At 43.3% G+C, this 21,822-nt stretch overlaps 1 protein-coding gene across 2 annotated transcripts in view; it reads left to right on the forward strand.

Moving 5' to 3' along the window:
- LOC121613572 (signal-induced proliferation-associated 1-like protein 2) overlaps window positions 1–21,822 on the forward strand; it is an 80,617-nt gene that overhangs the window by 45,765 nt on the left and 13,030 nt on the right. The window contains exons 9-15 of one of the 2 annotated variants that reach the window (XM_041947029.1): window positions 5,046–5,320; window positions 10,818–11,072; window positions 14,452–14,598; window positions 16,035–16,138; window positions 16,318–16,406; window positions 17,390–17,763; window positions 20,361–20,630. In XM_041947029.1, coding sequence (XP_041802963.1) covers window positions 5,046–5,320; window positions 10,818–11,072; window positions 14,452–14,598; window positions 16,035–16,138; window positions 16,318–16,406; window positions 17,390–17,763; window positions 20,361–20,630 — 1,514 coding nt within the window. The remainder of the gene's footprint in view (window positions 1–5,045; window positions 5,321–10,817; window positions 11,073–14,451; window positions 14,599–16,034; window positions 16,139–16,317; window positions 16,407–17,389; window positions 17,764–20,360; window positions 20,631–21,822) is intronic. The other variant, XM_041947030.1, reaches the window with a different exon arrangement.

Raw genomic sequence — 21,822 nt, forward strand, 5'->3', positions numbered from 1 at the left:
ATTTCATGTGTTTTGAAAAGGAGTTCACCCGTATGTCCTGCCTAAAATGTGACACATAAGCAACTCCCATAAAACATGGAGTAGCACTCTGTCATCAGAATTATCCAGTAAATCTATTATGACTGTGTTTCACACATGAGCTGCATGGCATATGAAGGAAAATGGCTGCCTTTACTTTAAATGGTGCAGTGAGGCATTTCACTTTGAGATAGTTGTGGTCCCTCTGTGGTGAAACAATGCATTCTACAGATATTGCTCTTGCCATTGTAGCTTTACTACTTACCACAAACCTTGTTATTTTATTTTCATCATTATGTCAGCACAACCGTTGCTTGTTTAACCTATATCTATCCTGTCAAGTCTCATGTGTTGCAACTCTATATACTGAGCTTCCACTCTTTTTTTTCTTCTTCCTTGTGGTTCTTTTGCTGCCTTTTTCCTCAGCATTGTAAGACAGTGGCTTACAGAATGAGCCCAAAACTTAGCCTTCCCCCTCCTCCGTCTACCTGGACCTGTTTGGGTTGTACAGAGACGGGAGTGTCACTTGAATGTGAAACTGTAAAGTGAATTCAATGGAGTCCAGAAAGGATTACAGGCCTCCTGTTGATAGCTTTCTTTGGCTCATCAAACAGAATCAGCAGAGGTGTACAGTCAACTGTTAAGGTCACACAAGTACAGACGATGTCCTGCTCTTGGTCTGGATAAACCATTTTAAAAAATAAAACCGAAGCCGCTCCCTGCAGCACTCTGTTAATTTAATGGAGTGAAAGATTGGCGATGATGTGATTGTTGCTCACTCTTGATTTTACGGATGTTTGGACACAGGTACAGGAGGAGGCAGCTTAAACAGGACACCAACCCAGTTTTGAAGGGGAGGAGAAGAAACAGACACATTTTTTGGGTCTGACAGACTAAGAATAGAGGACACTTGGCCTCAGACTACTTCACTCCTATGGAGAGCTACCCACTTAGTCCAAGTTTTCTCATCCCCATTTTGTGTTCTGCCTCGGCCATCTGCACAACTCGGTGGCCTTGGTTACATTGTGTGATTTTTGGGGTCAGGTGGGTCTAGGTGTCTTTCAAGTCCAGAAAAAAATAGGTCAAAACACCTGGTTCCTCAGCTTGGAATCTGGCATCCAATGCCTTATTTCCGCTCCTTGTGTTGCTACATAGGCTTGTATTTCCTATTCTAGTTTCCATGGTTTGTTTACTGAACCTCGAATCAGGCAACCCTTTGTTTCCTTTAAATAACATCCCAAAATGCAAACCTGAGCTGTGTATGACCTTATTTCTGCCTGCAAACTCTCTTCCACTTATCCCTTTGGCAACCTCATCAACAGTTTCAAAATTTTCTACAGATCCTAGCCAGCATATCATCGGTTCAGCCAACAACATGGGAGTAACAAGCCATTTCCTGCTAAAAACATGAACAAGAACCTTATTTTTCTGAGGATTACAGTGGACAGAGATAATTACACCTTTTCTATTATCACCTTTTGCAGTGAACTATTAGAAATTAGAATGAGTCGACGTAAATGTGAACAGGAGCACCAAGCTTTTGCATATCCCAACCGCCTCAAAAACCACAAGATCCTGAAGTATTTACCATAATTAATCTTAAAAGGACACGGATGTCATTCATTGTCTCCTCAGCTCATCATAAGAAAGGACAGTGCAGGATATATTAGCATTTGTGATTAGCCAGAGGACATCGCTTCCTCATTCACTATGCTAATATCCTTTCACATTTGCTGTCCACTCACCCACGGGATTTGTGAGGGATATTTCGCAGGGAAAAGCTCAGAATAAGTATTAATAAGTGGGTGGCTATTTGTGTTACTCACACAGACAGTGGAGCAGCAGCAGTAGGCACATTTGGGTATGAGCTGACCATGCATACTTTGTCCCAAAGGTGTCTGTAATGTGCCAGAGGTTGACTCGAATCGTGTTTCATGGGGAGGATTTACAGGCTGCCGGACCTGTGATGTAATGTGAACCAGAGTGAACAGATTGCTCACTGTAACACACAGAAGAGCCCAGTGTGGGAGCACAGCTAAAAGCTTTGTGATAACGTCCTGCTCTCCAGGGTGTTGCTGAGCTGGGTGGCCGTGCGTTCGGCTTTTATGAGACAAGTCATCTTTTCCAGGGTTGCATTGTTTTGGTTTTTGTTTTCTGAACAAAATCACTTAACAGTTATTTTAAGAAATGATTAAACATTTTATGTCATTAAATTCAATTATTCTCTGGTTCCAACTTCTCAAATGTAATAGTTTCATGCTGTTTTTTGTCATACATATATGCGACTTAATGGAAACTTTGCATTTAAGACTGGCGGTTGGCTAAAACAAGGACTTGGAATACTTGATATTTTGACTATGGTAAATTTTTACTGAAATGTTTTACAATTTTCTCAAAATCTTATAATAGACAAAATAACTAATCAAGAAAAATGATCAGCAGATCAATGGGTAATGAAAATAATCGCTACGCTTAATGAATAGTAATGGTAATCGATTAATTGCTTGATCATTCATTCTATAAAATGAACAAAAATGGTTTGAAATGCCCAAGGTAAACTTTATGTCACTTGTTTTGTCCATCCAACTGTCCAAAATCCAAAAATATTCAGAATGCTGTTAAATCTAACAGAGGAAAGCAGCCACATCTCAGCCGATGTTTTGCATTTATGCTTAATCAGCAACTTCAATGATTAATTCACTGCCAAATATGTTGTTGATTCGTTGACAGGTGACAGTAATGCCATGGCTAGGACTATGCTTGCCCCTTTAAGCAGAATTGTGCTTTATCACATTAGAAGTCAGTGTCCTGGATTCAGATATTGAATCCTACAAGGATCACAAACATACATCCCAGGGGAACAGAGTGGCTCTAGATTTACTAATCTGTGCTTGAGTTGTTTGAAGTTCAGTGGGATGACAAGGTTTTGTCATGTCTGTGAAACATGCTACTCCAGACGGTGTCATCAGTGTCAAAGCTGCTTCTGACTGTCAGACCTCTCACTGAGGATCAACGCCAGCAACACTGCTTTGCAACAGATTTGAGGCTGATACTGTTTGTTTCCTCAGGGTAGTGTTGTGGTTTTATGTCACCAGTAGTCGGAGCCCACTAGACTCTGCATGGAAACCCACACGTGCACACGCATGCGTCCATGTCACCATCCATCCCATATAGCTTTGCAGACCACAAATCCCTCCTATGAGATAATGAGTGACCTGTTAGCTTCAGCCGTTATGGATTTGGGCCATTCGGAGCAGAACCTGGGCACATTAATTTTCAGGATGGACTGAATAAAGGGCCTTGATGAAGGCATTTAGAAAGCTATTACTTAGGCCTAATGAATTTCTGACAAAGGGCAGTTTGATTCATGGTCCCTAATACCCAGGCCAATGCCTTCCGCATACACAGGCCATTTACTTCCAGACTTTGCCCCCAGAGAGCATTTGGACTTCACATTTCCAATTTCTTTTGCCCTTGATGTTTTATTCAAAGTGATTGTTTAGTTTGTGGGTCACCTTACCAAAGTGCTCCTCTAGTTTTATCTGTCTTTGAAAACTGAATCTTTGGGCCTGTATTTATTGCAAAACTGAGATTGTGACTGAACTAATGTAACAGGACGAGTCCTCTCCTCAGTTTGCATCTCACTATGAGGTCCATCATGGTTGTCTTGGGTCCCCTCTCACACAGTGGGGTAGGATTTCTGCCAGTGTGAGAATCTGGTGGAGTGTTGACAGGCCATAGTCTGAGTTAATGTGTCCCTGAAGCCAGCTGCCACTCTGTGGCAAATGGAGGCAGTCACCCACAACTGAACCAAGACTAATCTGATGGGTGATTAAAGCTCATTGGATGCAGTGTGAGGTTTTTTTCAGTGGTGTCACAAGAAAGCTTGGAGGAAACTGTCCAGTCCTACTTCGTACCTTCACATAAAAGCTCAGTCTCTTAGGTAAACCTAGATAGGCTACAGTTGCAAGTTCTCATCTCTGTTCAGTCTGGTCTTTGCGTGATTTACTGAAACATTGCTGCTAATGCAAGATGTTGACTTGAACTTCACTTGAACCTGAATTGCATTAAAGCAGAGGCTTAGGCAGGCCACCGCTGAGCGCAGTGAGCAACTTAATTTGCATGCAAGTACGTTATTGGACAATAACCAACTTTAAGTTTTATCCAAGCACGCAATTGGACAAGTAGCGACTGTCCACAAAGTATCCATGGGCGAAGTGTCAAGTCTCTGGCTGCAGTCCCCAGAATTGCAAGAAAAAGGGTGAAGAGATTATTTTTTCACAGTGGATGTGAATAAAGCATGTTCACCAGCTGCCAGTTGATGCAGATTATGTGTTATTGTACAAATGTTGTGCCCCGAAGTCCTCTTTCATAAATTAACTCTGGTTAATAGACTTAGTTCTGCGGACAAGTCCGTGTCTGATCGGCCAATTTGACCCTCATTCCCCACCCACAGACATGCTGCACTGTGTCTATAGAGACGGGGGTGTATTTGTGTGTGCAGTGCATGTGTGGTTTGGCTGCTTCTGTGCGGCTCTGACGCTAAATCAGTTAGCTCAAAGACATATCCTCTTATTAACTTCCATTTTGAGAGGTTTTATGAATTAGCCAAACAAACGTGCTCATGCACTTCTGCTTCAGGACAGGATTTTCACTCTGCTCTAATAGTATTATTCTTGTTTGTGCATATGTGTGTTTCTTCTATAATAAAATCCACACACATCTATTAAGAAAGATGCAAATTGTGCACTTTTGACAGCTACTGTTGGAATGTACTGTATTAGCCTAGAAAGCTCTTATTAAGCCACATGAAGATCAGTCTTTCTCTGTCTGCTATCTCATGCTTGTTTTCTGTCTTGCTCGTGTGATTTCCTACAGTGCACTGTCCATTTCACGTGTTGAATTTTTTCTGCCCACATATTTCTGAAGTTCTGCTGTTTTTATGACTCAGAAACAGTGCAATCAAGACAAAATCTATGTAGTGATGTTGTAGATAATAAACAAATTGATTCTGATTCCGGTTTCAGATCACCACCAGAGGTTGCGAGACGTCAGAGATGACTTTGCGTCGGAATGGCCTAGGCCAGCTCGGTTTCCATGTCAACTTTGAGGGCATCGTGGCCGATGTGGAGCCCTTCGGCTTCGCTTGGAAGGCAGGGCTTAGGCAGGGCAGCCGACTGGTGGAGATCTGCAAGGTGGCTGTCGCAACTCTCACCCATGAACAAATGATTGACCTACTGCGCACATCCGTCAGCGTCAAAGTGGTTATAATCCAGCCTCATGAAGACGGTACCCCACGAAGGTAACTAACTGTTTTCTTATTTTTACTAGAAAACCAACACTTTCTAGCAACTGCAGACACAAGATGCCAACAACACATATGCAAACTTCTGTTGTCTTTGAATTTTGGCTGTCATGCTGTGGTTAGTGAGACAGAGAAGCAGGTGCTCCTCAAAAATGAATGTAGAGGTTTCTTTTCCTTGTTTTTTCACGCAGCTGGGGTAAATTAGTTTGACATTTGCTCTCGTGTTTGAGATGATTAGCATAAAGAAATGCTTACATACTGTTTTTGTTGCATGCTAGTTGATGTTGTTCTCCACTGATTTCTCTGGAGAGGAGACTCTCTTTGTATTGATGTGGCTTTGTTGAAGGGAAAGCTCCAGCAGGGCTGTAGAGTCACGCAGACACGGACAGTCAGCACTTCTCACTAATGATAATGAGAGGAGCATTTTGATTAATGGCTCATCTCTCGCTGCTATTGTCTGACAGCTCACATTTGCAGATTGCTTTTTTCTAACCTCGCCCTGTCTTCTATTCAGCAATTAGGATGGGAGTGTTTGGCTTTTTAGAGACACACACCCATGGAGAGAGCCCATCGCTCCCGTAATAAAAAGAGAGAAGCATATTTCAAATGATCTTTTGTGACGGGAGGAGATGAAGGTCTGTGCAAAATGTTTGTTCCGAAAGCACATCTGCTTGTTTTGTCTGTGCGAGACAGACAGTCCTGTGAAACCATCCATCATGTTTTCACACTCGCATTTCCAACATCTTTGTTTTGGTTGTGCTTCAGGCTGACAGATTTGTGTACCAGCAAATACTGTTCTCACTTTGTCCACCACAGCAGAATGACTTCTGTGGGCAGAAACAGTACCTCCACTTAATCCCATTGTCTGTTTGTGAAATTATATTAATGGCACAAATTTGTTAAAATTATTGTATGAAAACAATCTTAAACAGCTTTGGGTATATATGTGTGTCATTATATGAAGGCCTGCAAAGTAGGTACGTGTTTAACTGTGTCTTAACTTTGTTGGACTGGCAATAGAGCAGTAACATATTTGCTCTATTGCCTCTTCTGTGAACCCAACACAGCAGCCACTCTGGCAGTACCAACGTCTAATCCGCTTACCACGATCTATGATGATACACGATGATACAATCATAATCGCAGTTCAGGGAAGCAGAAAGCAGACAAATCAAACATCTTCCAAAACTGGTTCTGTGTCGACAAACGCGTGTCTGGTTCCCTGGGGTTGAGGTTACAGGATGGGAGATTCTGTAAAGGAGGCTTTTGACATGGTATTTGTGCCAGTGGCATCTGGCACAAAGTGGCTTGGTTTCACAGACACCACTGAAGCCTGTGAAGGTGCTTTAAACAGCCAATAAAAGATGGTTGTAAAAATACACATGCTACATAGCATTGTGCCCAGAAGTATGCACTATATCAGGCTGTGTGTCCATAATGGGTAGTATGATGCACGATGCACTGAGCCTGACCCATATATGTCATTGTTAACAGATGCATCTGGCAGATTAGTAGGTATTTAAGTAGGAGACTATTCTGGTCAGAGCTGTTGAGCTGTAAAGGGAGACTTCCCCACCTTACTGAAACACAGTTTCTCATCATCATCCCATGAGAACCGAAGGGCTCCGTCTTGGGTCCTGTGAATTTTCTCCCAAGGCTCCAACAACTCAAGAGGTGAGAGGTCAGGTGAAGAATCTCGAGGGCCCTCAACTCTTTTCGCTGCTGCGTCTTTGAGTTGCCAAAGTGTCGCAGTCAACAATAAGTGCTCCAGTTTCTCCACTATTATCTCAAAGGAAAGGAATTCAGCAGGGGCCCGAAGGCCCCAGTCAGTCCCCTGTGGCCGGAGAGATGGGGGTTAGTCTAACAACAATGGACAAGAGTCTCTGACCTGCAGACAATGTACCCTGGCTCCACACTGCTACCACGACAAGGAAAACTGTTTTCATAAGCACATGTTGGGGCTCGGAGGAGAGTGTTTTCGCTTTACTGTTTTCAGATTGTCATAATATCATTTAGCTGTCTTTGAGATTCCTCCAGATTCAGTGAGGATTGATGAGGTCATATTGTTTCTGAAGATTATTTTTGGAAGAAAAAGGAACATGTAGATAACTGTGTAGTACTGTTTTGCACCAAACGTTCTAAAGCTGTTTATACCCTAAACGGTTTTACCCTGCTCAGCCTTAAGCCAATGAGATACGCCTCTAATATTAGCCTTACCTAGTGCTGTATTTATTTACAGTGGAGGAAGGATGTGGTTTTAGCCCAGTGCAATACCAGAGGCTTTTCCATCATCACTCTGAAAAGCTTTAAACAAGTTCAACATGTTAGCCTTGGATCAAACTAATGAGAAAAAGATGAAAAGGATTAGTTCTTTGGAACAAGAATGCAATGTACAGAACATGGCAGTCATTGTACGTTTAGGTATACAGTCATCAGAGATGTAAGAGTAAACAAAAGGATCAGTACAATGTGTACTAAAATGGATTAGACACACAAACAGTAACAGAAACCAAAAAAGTATCTGCGTTATATCAGCCCTTTGTGGGGGTTTTGCATACCGTATTGTACATTTTAGGTTTTAAGCACAAAGATGTATGTTTAAAATGGTGGGTAACCCAAATTTAAGTGGGTTCAACCTGCACTGGCCCCCCTGCTGATAATGAGTATCACTTGTGACACTGAGATGGCCACATGTGACCTTCCCTTTGAGATGTCATCAGACTTGTCATCATGGATTTCCATCTGGACCGAAGTTAAGCCGGATTTCTCACTTCCCATGCCAACACCCTGTGAAAAAGAGCACTGCTAAACCAAAACTCAGGGAACCTGCATCACAAATTGCTCGGCTTAATCCTGTCACATTCTTCACAGGAGCTGTTCTTTGCTTTAGATCCGTTTGCAAAGAAATCACTGCAAAAGGTTTTTTTCGCTCTCTTTTTTGCAATCGTACACACTTTTCAGCACACCTTATTTAATGAACCTCCTGACAATGGTCTGCAAAGGGCTGGTGGAGGTCAACACCTCTGTGGCTCTTTGCTGTGACATGGGCTCTGACTGTGGGAATGGATTAGCATGTCTCTCAGTCACTGGCCATGTCATTAGAGTGACAGCTCTCCGACTGAGGTCTAAGGTGCTGTTGTCACACTGATCTATTGTAATTCTTTAAGAGCCGCTTACTGAAGGAGCTGATTGTTCACCTTCAGTTGGCCACAAACTGAGCTAAACTTTTTTTATTTTGGTAGTTTCAGGTCAAGTTGTGACAATTGCGTTGTAAAATTATTTCCACCAGCAAGTGAGACACAGCTGTATTTTAGGTTAACCGGATGTTGTTTTAAGTGGTAGAGGTTCTCCTTCTTTACAAGCTTATCTAGTGTGATTTATAGCCCCTCACATTTATCTGGAAGAGTGCTCTTGGTGGAATCAAGAGGAAGCAGACAGTATTATTTCTCACCAGTTCTTGGCTTCCTCCTCTCCTTATGGCAGGCTGGATGTCTCAAACAGCCTCTCCTCTACCACCAGCTTCCAGCTCAGGTTTAACTGTCGACCAAACACCCGTTTCCTGCTGTTTCTCCATGATTTATATACATTGAGTCCAAGCCCCCTATACATTACAAACAAGAAGCACATTCCACATACATCAGGCCAATAAGACAAGAATTTCCACTCCCGGCTAAGATTGTAGAGGCGCTGAGGGAGAATATTGGGATCATATCAGAAATATACATTGTCAGCTCGTGGTAATTCTGGTGCAAAACGCAGAGCAAGAGACAACCACTGAAACCTTTCCGGTTGACAAGCAGAGAGTAAAGATGTGTGGCAAACCGGCATGACCACACACACAGAGTTAATGACGGTAATGAGTAGGTTAGTAGCCCTGTTAGAAAATCAATTGACCAACAGTCTGGAGGATTTAACGCTCTTGCTAGCTTCCTTTTCCTCTGACTTGAACAAAACCTTGATTAAAGGGCGTCAGGCTACACAGTGACAACAAGTGGGATGATAACTTTATCTGTTAACCCACCAATATCTGAGCTCCTCTTGTACATGCAGTAGCTTCGCCCAACAAAATACATTCCTGGACATTCACGGACATTTCAGACCTTCTGATGCTGTAAGGCCACTCATTACTCTCACTGGCCCATATATCAAACCAGTGATGCGTGCTTCATACATACAGTAAATAAGTAATGTAAACTGCGGAGGATGTAGAGCACACTGTCGACAGTCGTTCATCATGGATGAGGCCAGCTTGCAGATGACATCGACCAGATGTGAGAGACAGGCGACACGGTGGAGGAGGAGGAAGCGAAGGATGATCTTCTCGTTAGATCTTATAACACCCACATCTCCAGTGGGAGACTAGCTGTAAACAGCCCAGCCACCCATGGCCCAGTTTGATGAAAAGGTCTCTGAGAGGGATTACTCGCCCCCTCCACCGCAGCCTTTGCAATCAGCCATCGCACCCTCCTCAACCTCCACTGTGTGTACATGTATGACCACAGCAAAGTATACACAGTTTTCCATCCCACAGTGGGTTCTGGAAAATGGACTTTAGAGGGGGAGGGCAGTGTAATCATTAGGGTCATGCTTGAGATGCTTTCGGAGAGCTAGCAAAGCACCAAGGCTGCTTAACCCTGACCCACCACTCTGTAAACCCCCCCGTCCTTCCAAACATACACACCAAGCCTCTGCCCAGACCCGAAGATTAATGTTGCATGAAATGGCATCACAGGCCTTGTTCATCCCAGAGATCCTCAGTGTTGTTAGCAGTAATGGGGTGGAGGTGGAAGGAGTAAAAAACTCCTGTATAGACCTTCTCAGAGGAGATCCATAGCTGATTAAGTGGCAGGCTGACATTTTTGGCTCTATTAAACTGGGAAAAGTGTTTGTGCCTGCAAGACCTCGTCGTGCACATGCACCTGTGTGTGTGTGTGTGTGTGTGTGTGTGTGTGTGTGTGTGTGTGTGTGTGTGTGTGTGTGTGTGTGTGTGTGTGTGTGTGTGTGTGTGTGTGTGTGGTCACGCTTCCCCTCCACCCTGTTTTTACAGAGTTACAATAATAATACAATAAAATAACAGTGTGTGAGGTAAAAGAGGTCACGCATGGCGACGAATCCAATGGGAATTATCGCCCAACCCTTCTGTTCCCCTCCCCGGCGTCTTTTAGCTCATTGGTCACTCTCACCACTCTTATCCACTCCACTTCCAGTAGCAACATGCGCCTATTCTCAGATGAACCCACCACACACAACCTGCTCAGCAGCATCCAACCTGACAATGACAAAGTTATCAACTCTGCTGAACACAATGGTAGCTAAATGCTTAGAAAAAATGAATTAGTACTGCTTGAAGAGGTGAGCTGAAATTTTAGGCAATAGCATACAGAATGCAACCTGCAGTGCAACTAGGATGTTACTGTTGCCTTTTCAATCCCGACCGCATGTCTGACCTTTACCCTTCTTCTCTGTTTCCTTCCCCATCCTCCCTCCCTCTCAGGGGCTGCTCTGAGCTCTACCGCATACCCATGGTGGAGTACAAGGTCGACAGTGAGGGTACACCCTGCGAGTACAAGACGCCCTTCAGGAGAAACACCACCTGGCATCGGGTGCCCACAGCTGCTGGAGCACCTCTATCCCGAGGCTCGCCCACACAGGGCCCCGACCGCCTGCAGTGCCAGCAGATCCTCCAGCAGCACCAGGCAGCTATCCCACGAAGCACCTCCTTTGATAGGAAGTTGCCAGATGGGTCCAGGTAAACAGTGATTAGCTCCTCTCCTTTTCAGACAGGTTAAAATCAACTCTTGAGACATTTAGTAATTTGGTCAGTTAAGATGATAAGGTGATGGCTCAGCAAGGCAAGGTAACAAAGTTGTATCAAAATATTGTTGTATGAATTTTCATTATGAAAGAACAAAGTTTGATTCAGCAGGAAGCTGTTGCTACATACACAGTAAGTGCAGATAACAACTTAATATTTTGACCTTTAGTCCTTTTGTGATAGTGAAAAAAGTAAAATGTTATCAAGATAAAGTCACAGCAACATTATTGACAGTGGTGCAAAAAAAGTGAGCGAATGCAGAAACTCAACAAAACAAATGAACAAAGTGATGCTTTCAAGACATTTATGGAAGTCAAGCTTTCTACTCAAGGTGTTTCAGAAAGCCAGCCAGAGCAAAGCTTGGGATCAAACATCATGATGCTCAAAAGATCCAATCCTTTGAGAAGAAATCTTTGAACTCTCAGCCTCTCTCATTTAGAAAAGAGCCACAGTAGCACTTTGAGTGGCTGTTATTGTGTTCAGTTATTTGCATGTATATAATTGGAGCATTTTAGTCCAATGAATTCACGGCTTTGCTTTCATCTCCCTTTAGATGATAAGGCCACAGTCAGACTTTGTTCCTGTCCTAGGCTGTGTCTCTTTTGGACATCTCCATTGAGCCATGTAAAGCAGTGATTTGTTCATTCTAATGAAACCCCTACAGTCATGATAACCTTTCCAGTGTGTCACATCGACCCCCCCTGGTGTTGCCTGTTCTGACTATACTGGGATAATGGCCGCCTTCTCTGCCTAATCAGAGTCCCTAGCAGTGGGAGCGCTCCATTCTCCCTCGCTCCTTTCTTTCTCTCTCCGTATCCCTCCTACTCCACGCTCCCTCCCTCTTCCTGCACCCTGCCGAGGAGGAGGTGATGGGGACACTGACACAGCTCAGCTCATCTCATCCAATTACCGCAGAAACAAAGAGAGAGCTCTTCCCCATACCACGATATGTAGTGCCCCAGAGGGAGTGGGAGCAGAGGAGGGGGACGAAGGAGTCATAGACTGAAGAGGGAAGGAGGGAGAGAGAGGCAGGGGGAGACTATTATACCGTATCATATTCTAGTAAAGAAGAAGCTGCTTTCATTCATTTATTTTGTTTTATATTTGTTTTTTTCCATGTTGTGTGGCCATGCAGAATAGAAACTGAACATGTGGACAATCAATAGCAGTGATTCTAAACCAGTACCCCAGGGGTACTTCTGCATTTGCCAGGGATACGTGGCAAGATTGTACTGTAGAGTAGCTCAATAATTGATAAAAGATTGCAATAATTAGCAAAAACAGATATACTATATGGTTAAAATAGATAGCTGAGTGATGGATAATAATGGTATTAGCTTATCTATGGATAAAAGTTAGGTATAAAAGTGTTAACATGGTTCCTCTCTAAGAGGTAGTGGCAAGAATGCGAACTTGACCAGTCTGACCTAAACATTGACAGTTAGCTTTTAATAAAACATTATTGAAACAATATCCAGTTCTGTGTAATTAATAGTGTTGAATAACATCCAGTGTGAATTCAAATGAAAATGTTTGGAACATGACAGGTGGTATCAGTGAGTTCATCTGACAGAGCTGTGGGTGGATATCTGACAAAACCGCTGGTCTGCAGGACACATATGAGTCCTGATATCTTAGATAAAGCATCATCCCATTCACACATATAGCTGAATCCAGACTTCACACTGTAAAATATGACACCTACTCTGCAGCCAACTGAGACCGGCTGCTAATCTCTGTAGCCTCCAATGTTATTGCAGCGCAGACAGAAACATTTTGTTCAGTATCCCCCCAGAACTTTACATTATGTGAAGGGAGGGAAGAGGAGAACAAAAAGCAGCTGCTGCTGTTTCACATTAAAGTGCCTGGACCTGGCTGAGGAGACTAACACTTCAGCCGTGGAGGAAATGTAGCGATCCGGCCAAAGCGTTCAATGATGTGTGCTGCGACAGACTTACTGACAGTTTAGTGAGTTTCCCATGGAGGTCTAGACAAAGGAAACCTGATGACAAAGCAGAAAGGCTTGATGCCAAGAATTTGTCTCCTAAGTGGACGTTTTTATTGTGATTTTTTTAATGATATGGTTTTAATGGATTTGTTTAATGAAATATCCCTGCGTAGTTCTGATCTTGAATTTTCCGTCATGCTTGTAATTGTTAGGATGTTAATGAGCTTAATTCAGATCCAATCCTAAACCCATGATATAAGCATACATTAGAATAAAGACACAGAGATCAAAGGCGTATAGCATATTTGGCTGCGAGACCTGACTGGAGACTCAATGTGAAAGCCATCCTGCCTCTGCTTTTGTAGCCTTATTTCCGTCCGGTCATCTAACCTTCTTTGGTGCTTTGAGAGGAAGGCCTCCAGGCAGCAGACATAACTTGAATCCAGTGTTTATTTTTCCCTCTGGACCGTAGTCCGCAAGTTTTTCCTGACCAGGCGAAAGTAAACAAAGAAACCTCATGTCTGACATTAAGTCAGGCCAGGGCTTATTGCACGGCAGCAACATACACTTTGAATAGGTTGAGCTAAAATAATGGTCAAAGCCAAAATATGTAAGTGAGTAAACTTCGTTTAACAGGTCATATGTGAAAAGAGGTGAGTCAAGTTTGTGTTTCACAGTGGAAATCTCAAGCATTCTCTTATATTCAGAAGCTACTTCTGTCCTTACTGCACATACTGGCTTCACCATCTGGATAACTCACTCAGGTTTATTACCATAACTAATCTCTGTTTCTGTTTGTCTTTGGGGAACAAGACACCTTCCCCCTTACTGACAGTTCTCACATTTTCTTAGAGATTATCCATGGTGCTCACATGCAACAGACTACTCACAGTGTGACACCCAATAATGTAATCTTTAACGCAGGAAACAGTGTGGAGGAAAACGTGTTTCCAGTTTGTTGTGAAATTTCTGCTTTTTGAGTCCAAAATCAAATTTAAGCATCAAAAATAAAATGGTTTCAAATAATAATCCATACACATGGATTAGTGCTGAAATTATTAGAATAGCAATTACTTGATTAATGGAAAAAGTACTCTTTTTTTTTTTTTTTTTTACAATCAATTTATCCAATTTATTGAACACAAATGACAAACATTTGCAGATTCCGAAATATCATAACTGAGGATTTATTGCTTTTCTCTGTTTTATTTGACGTAAATAATTTTAATAGCTTCAGACTGAAAAAAGAGCCTTTTAGAGATGACACCCTGGCCCCTGGGAAATTGAGTTCATTTTTCAGTACTTCTGATTGATCACGGCAGCGTGTTTTACACTCGTATGTCTATTGCCCCTCTGTTTCTGCAGGACAGTGCAGGATATGGAAAACCCCCAGGTCACCTCATGTAACAAGGGAGACCAGCACTACCGCAGCTCCCCCAGCAACCAGTCCTCCTCCAGTGATCCAGGACCCTGCGGCAGCAGCACCTGGTCCCAGCAGCCTGGATATGATGGGTACGGGACCACAGCACTGCTACTTTTTTTGAAATGGCCTCTAAGTAGTCCCTCCAGGAATATGTGGTTTGTCAGTAATGAATGCAGCTACAATCAGTCCCAGCTCTTTTTCTGAGAACTTTCAAAATGACAGCAATTTTTCCACATGAAATGACCAAATCATCAGCGCACTTTTGGCCAGTCATCACTCTTTTTTTGATTGAACAAAACAATAAAATTATGCCTGCCACAGTCTAATACCACATCCAGAGCTTTAAAGAGGGAAGATGATGGAGGATGATGAGTTTTAATGTATGAGATTTTTTCCATTTAGCATTTATTATTGTAGTTTCCATCCAATCATCCTAATGCATTGGTTTCGTGATTTCACGCAGAAGAACATAAAGACTTCCTCCAACATAAATGGGCACTCTGCAAATTAAGCCATTAAAAATCCAAGCCAAGTACAGTATTTTGCTTTGCTGTAACTTTGAGCACATCCTCTGTCTTCTGTTCAGAATATTTAAAAAAAGATGAGCACTTAAGTATAATAGGAAGTGATTATAAAGAATATTTTCTTGTCCTTTTGTATATTTTGCTGTGACTGAAGTGCCTCTTTAGCAAACTACACTGTAATTTTGGCCATTGAAAAGAAAGTTTTTGGCAAAAATTATCTCAAAGAAACTGAAATTCTGCAAGAGGAGCTTGTAGCTTCTGTCAACATGATTATAGCCGCGGCAATTTCTTTCTGTCATCATAATTTTCCAGTTCACATGTTTTGTCCTCTTCACAGTACAAATCAAAGTAGATTCAGTGCATTCAGTGTTCAATATTCTCATATGATGGTTTGCAGGGCAGCATGGCTTCAGACTGCACACACATTAACATCTGTCAGGCTGAGTCTTGTACATGAGCAGAATCCATCAGAGACCAATGTCTGTCTGTAAGTGGTTACGGACCATGACAAGAGGCTTGGCTCCACGCTGCTGCTTTTCTGTCAGAGGCCTCAAAAGTGCACTGAACTCTCAGGCATCACTGTGCCCTGTCAGAGCTGCCACGGTGCAGAACAGCAGACACGTTGACTGGCCGACAGATCTCCAGTTAGAGTCTCTGCTAAAGATCACCAGACACTGAGGCCTCTGTTCATCTGCTGTAACCTTTATTAGCTCTTTAGGTTTAATTAAGACCCGCATTGAAAAATCTGCTGCTCTCTCCCTTTTGTCGAGAGCGAGAGAGCGCCTGGCACGCCGAGTCGAATGAAAGGACTCTTGTCAGCGTTGTCTGGCAGCTTCTTTATTCTATTATGAGCTCAAGTGATTCGACCTTAAATGATCTTGAGCTAATTGCTGTACATCTGTGTTGAATCTATTGAATATTATTCTATGACTAGAATACAGAGTTCACTCTATAGGCAGAAAATAATTCACAGCCCTTTTTCCTCCTCTTTCTTTCTGCAGGTGTCCCTCCCCTATCCTCCACGAGCGGGCAGGGGACATCCAGGGGGTGGATGGAGAGATCCACAGAGAGAGGGAGCCCACCCTGGAGAGGACCAGGTCTGCAGGTGAGTCTGATGTTGTTTTATCTAAGCAGTCATGATTCAGGTGCATAAAATGTCTACCAATGTAATGTTTTAAAAAGCATTGTGACCCAGGGCTTTCATCAGTTGCACTTATGGTGATTCATGCTGTCTGTTTATAACCGGCACTTCTCTACACTCAGCTTTTTCTTCTCGGTCCACAGAGGCCAAATGGCACATCCCGTCCACAAAGATCCTGAACCCTCTGAAGCAAAGAGAAGGAGGAAAAGACTCACCCAACAAGCTGTCCAGGGTAAATGCCTGACCTACTTTAATTTCTGTTTGGCAGAAGCTGCCCACATGACATTTAATGGAAGTGTTTAGAAATTCCTTGTCAACTTATTTTGAAGGGCACAAAAGCTCTTTAAAGCAGTTTTCTGTAGCCTCTATGTGTGCTATGTTTGGAGTTGATGCCCAACTCTGCACTGTCAGACCTGGTTTTCCCACATCAGTGTTTGAATTGGGATGAGGTCAAATTGTCCTTGTTTATGGGTTTGCAGCAACCAGCTCAATTGGGGTATTCAACCTCATGTCGCCCCCTTTCTCCGCTCATTGCACTGATCACTTTCCCTTCATCAGCATGCTAACGGGCGTCTCATCTCATCACCGTTTCTGGTTGTCTCACACTTTTCTAGGACACATTTTCCTGGAAGGTTGAATATATTAAGTGCTTGAGCCTCTCATTTTCCCCTCTCTCTATATTCCCCTCTCACTTGTCTTTTTTTCTTTGGCCCATCTCGCCTTCTGTCTTTTATTTCTCCTTTGATGCCGGAGGCTGGCGCACACAGCTAACAACATTTTTCAGTGCTTTCAGCCAGTGTTGCATTAACCCCAGCCAGTGGATAAAAATGTAAACCGTTCTCCTCCCTCATGCCCAGAACTTGTTTTTTTCAGATCAGACTAGCTGTTTTTGATGTGATATAATTTAAGTTCTTTACATGATTTAGCAGCGTTAAGATCTCTCACACAATTACCAAACTTTAGTATGTGACATTCTGCATATTCTGTTTTTATTCCTGTAGCTGTCAACTAGCTTTACGGTATTGTAGGCTTCAAGAAAACAAACTGTCGCCTCAGTAAGGGACACACGACCATGTGATGTTGCCCGATGGGTCAGCCCATCCCCTTATGGTGCCCCAAGCGTGTTAAAACAGCCGTAAGAATCATTTGCACCTGCTGTTTGACCTTGTCTGACTTACTGTATTTCTCTCTCTTTCACTCCTCTCTTTCAACCAGACGGGGGATAAAAACTCAAGCCACTCAAGTAGCAACACTCTCTCAAGCAACGCCTCCAGCAACAGCGACGATAAGCACTTTGGCTCTGGAGACTTGATGGACCCGGAGATGCTGGGCCTCACTTACATCAAAGGGGCGTCCACAGACAGTGGCATCGACACTAATCCCTGCGTGGCCCCTGGGGCCCGGGTGTTGATGCAGGGCAGGGTGGGGGAGCAGGGACACCCTTGGGTATCAGAGCACCACGAGGACGGGGCATCAGAGGACGATCACGGGAAACTGTACCTGCCACAGGGCTACGCCTCCGCCATTATGTCCAGTCATGTAACGGAAGGAAGCATCGGAGACCTGAGCGAGATTTCATCCCATTCAAGGTATGGTGCAGACACAGGATGTGTGTTTAATTTAACTGTTCTCCACCAAAAGACAGTTTAGATGTGTAGCTACATATATGGGCTGTTTTGGTGTATTTGGGGCAGCAAATATTTTGCCTCTTGTCAAGACAGAGATGGATGACAAATGAAAGGGAAAAATCTGAATGCTTAAGAGGAGAATCATAACAAATGCATCCATACAGGTCACAAGGGGTCACTGAATGGTATGAAAATGATAGAAATCAACTTCTATGGCCTTCTTAGTCACCAGATCTCAATTTAACACCTGTGGGAGATTTTGGAGTACCATGTTGGAAAGCCATCATCATAACATCGAATGAGGGAATTCCTTTGGAAGAATGGCATCCGTTCCTCCCGCAGAGTTCGTTGAAGCTATTCTGCAGCGGTCCAACACTTAAAGCCCGCTCCGCATCCGCTCCAATGAAAATCAAGCTTTTGACCTTATTAACATGTCCATGGCATGTTTTTTTTATATGCTACAAGAAATAGGAGGAGGAGAGAAACAAGCAGTCAACACCATGGCTGGGCATTCAGACAGCCAGGGTTTCATACATGACGTCACATACCAAAGGAACCAATCCCATCAAACTTCTAAATAAGTTATTTTGATGAACAGATATGTGTTAATGCTGTTTTTCCTTTTACTCACCACACTATGTACTCCAGCTAATGTCAGTGGTGACCCTGATGTTCTCTCTTCTCTAAAGGTAATTAGGTGGTTCTGTTGTGGCCTAATTCTAGCGTGTTGGGTCATTGATTTGAAAAATCACACCCTTTTCACGGTATATGGCTGGAAGCACAATCCACTGAGTTCAAACATGTGGGTTTATATTCACACATACACTACCACCACAGCTGCACTCATCAGCCCATTATCTGTCCTGTTAAACACACACACATGCACAAAAGACTGCTTGCTAGCTGTTAGCTGACCTTTTCACCCAGCCGTGCTCCCTCACTCCTGACCCACAGCCTGACTCGTCCAGCTGTGCTGATGCTGGTGGGTGGGGCTGCTGTCAGGCTGGGGCAACATGGGGGGTTTCATCACACCGTCACCCAAGTTCTCCTCAGCAGACTGGGGCCCATCTGGGAAAGAGGAGAGGTGTCACAGAGGGTTGGCCCTGCAGCTACTCACAGTCTGTCTCTGTGAAATAGAATGGGTATCTATTTGTTTATGCCATGCAGGATTATGTTACCACAATCTGTTCAGATCATTGACCTGTTTGGGAGACGTCAGAACTGTCCACTCCTGGTTATCATTCAGAAATGAGTAAAGAGCCCATGCCATCACCTTGACTACTCCGATGCTTCCCACCTTTTATCTAATGGTCTTTGACACCAGAGTGTCATCTGAACAAACAGTGAAGCAGCAGGAGCACGCTTTGCAGGGTGTGGCCCAGATGGTCATGAATATGGAAACAGAGTATGTAGTGGCTACAGCCAAAGCCAACTCTGATGTCTCAGGGTATTTTAGGAGAATGTTTTGTGTTTGCTGAAAGTTTTCCAGCAAACGACAAGATGTTCGAACCAAAACGTGATCTCATTATGGATCATTTGAGCCACTGACAGATGAATCCTAACCAGGCAGGTGACACAAGACAAAAACTGTCCACTGTCATATTAATAACGAGATGAATTGGAAACTACCGTAGATGCTATTCAGGGGGACTTCTTAAAACTGCACATGCTGCAGCTCATTTTCACATCACTGTCAAATGTGATACATTCATCCTTCATGAATTTACCATTACATGAATGAGGATGTAGTGTAAGGATATGGATATTTTCACAAAGCTGAAACGATAATCATAATCAAGTAAATAGCTCCTAACCACATTTAAATCCAATGGATTTAGAAGTTAACAAGCTGCATTTTTAGAAACTGCAGCTGAAATATCAACAAAATATTAAGAACTCTAGTATTATGTTATTTTTCTCTATAAATACAGCGTTGCTTTGACCATTTCAATGAATTTCATGGGCCAGTTAACTGAGATTATAGAATAAGAAACATTTTCCACTTACCAAGAGGTATCCAGCCATGCAGTTACTTTATTTTTTTTTTGTATTTTTTGTGCTTTCAGAGCCAGAAATAAGCAGGAGTCAGAGTGGTGGATATCTCAGAATCTCTACAATAAAACTGGCTAAATACCAGCGGGGAGGCAGTGGGAAAATACGCTTCTTAATGATTTGAGTGCACTGACCCTTTAATCTAGTTTGTCAGTTGATATTTTGCTAAATATTGAAAGGGCAAAGTTCAGCAGGAATACACACATGATAGACTGGATGTGAGTCATCTTGCAATGTGGGTTAAGGGTGACCACCGTGACTATACTTAATGCAGAGGAAATGATGTCATCCTGATGACAGCAGAGCTGAGCTTTCAGTATTCATTTTCAGATAAAAAAAAAATCACTACATCAGAGTTGCCTTGCTTGTCATTTATATCCTTTTTTTTCATTTTTGATGTTTGTTCATGCTTTCATGTTTCCTCTCTGTTTTTCAAAGTCATTCATTTTGGTCACTTTTGAGTTACATTATGCTTTTTTTTTGCTTTTTTTTTGCCATCTGGTCAGTGGCTCACACCACTCTGGCAGTCCCCTGGCCCGTGGTGCCAGATACGGTATGTCCGCTGACTCCTCCAAGGTGTACACCATCCCCCAGACCAGCAGCTCAGGGCCAGAGCCGGGGCCAGGGCCCAGCTCAGAGGCCTGTGGACAGACGCGGCCACAGTCCCGTTGCAAACTCCCAGTGGGCACGAAGACAACTGATGATGATGATGATGATGATGATGATGATGATGATGCCCCCAGCACTGAGGGACCTCCTAACATTTCAGAGTGTGGGTGAGTGTGTGTGAGAGAGAGAGAAAGTAAGAGAGAGCATGTATGACAGCATCGCCAAATATTCTGCTCATGTACTGCTCTCATACCGCAAAGTTAGTGATTTTTGGTTCTGGTTCACGTCAACTTTAACGATGTCTATCATGCAAAGCTAGATGACACACTTTTTAATCACCCTAACAGGCCTTGTCACCACTGCTTCTCTCACTGTAGAGCTGTTTTCCCCCCCAGACTTACTGTTGCACTAGAGTCAGACCCATTCCAATACAAGCGCCCGCCCCCCACCCAGTGTGCATAAACTGGCCTTGATTGAAGGCGACAGCCACAAAATAAATAAGCTCGATGAAGCCGTGGACGTAATACACTTGGCACATGTCACTTGTGGTTATTGATCGCTCCCGTGAAGCCGGGTCCCCGTGGACTACCAGGCTGAGTCTCTACCAGATCAGCATCTCTGCTGGGAGCCAAACAACCCTCCACACAGAACAAACTGCTGTCACACATAACCCAGGAACATCTGCCACAGAATAGCCTCTAGAAATATGGCAAAGGAAGAGCAATGTATGCCGTCGCTCAGCCAGGTGGAGAATGCATACTCTCTTCAGACTTTATATGAGCAGTGACGACTGACTACATCTGTCTGCTAATTGAATGGTTTGCTGTAGAGAACAGAGAGCCATTGATGGTGAAATTTAAACGCCGCTTTGATGGTGTGAGTGGATATGAACGTGTGGGTGTGTGTGCTTGTTTGACGGTGTTTGCGTGTGGGCTCGAGGTATATTGTGAAGGAGAGAATGTGAGATTTGCCCTGGAAGAAACCCCCTGCTCTAGCTCCCAAGTAATTTCATTTAGGCTGTGAAATTTGCCACTTAAGGGCTATGTGATTGATCGCATGCACTGAAGTCATCTTCTGCCGACTTATGAAAAAGCTCTGTAATTCAGTTACCCTCCCCATTGTTTGTTTATATATTCCTGCAGTTTTATTTCATCTTACATAACAGTGCCTCATGATGAATGGCCTAATATTACTCACAGATATTGTTCTAACATAATGAAGTTTCTCTTCCCCCTTTCTAAAAAGTTTTTTCATTTGCTGCAACACTATATGTAATGCAGGATGTGTAACAATGCTCCTAACCCTGCGCTGTTTCTCTCTTGCTTCTGCGTCTTCTTGTTCCAGCGGAGCGGAGAGCTT

This window comes from Chelmon rostratus, chromosome 11 (genome assembly GCF_017976325.1).
Source record: "Chelmon rostratus isolate fCheRos1 chromosome 11, fCheRos1.pri, whole genome shotgun sequence".
NCBI classification, from domain to species: Eukaryota; Metazoa; Chordata; class Actinopteri; order Chaetodontiformes; family Chaetodontidae; genus Chelmon; species Chelmon rostratus.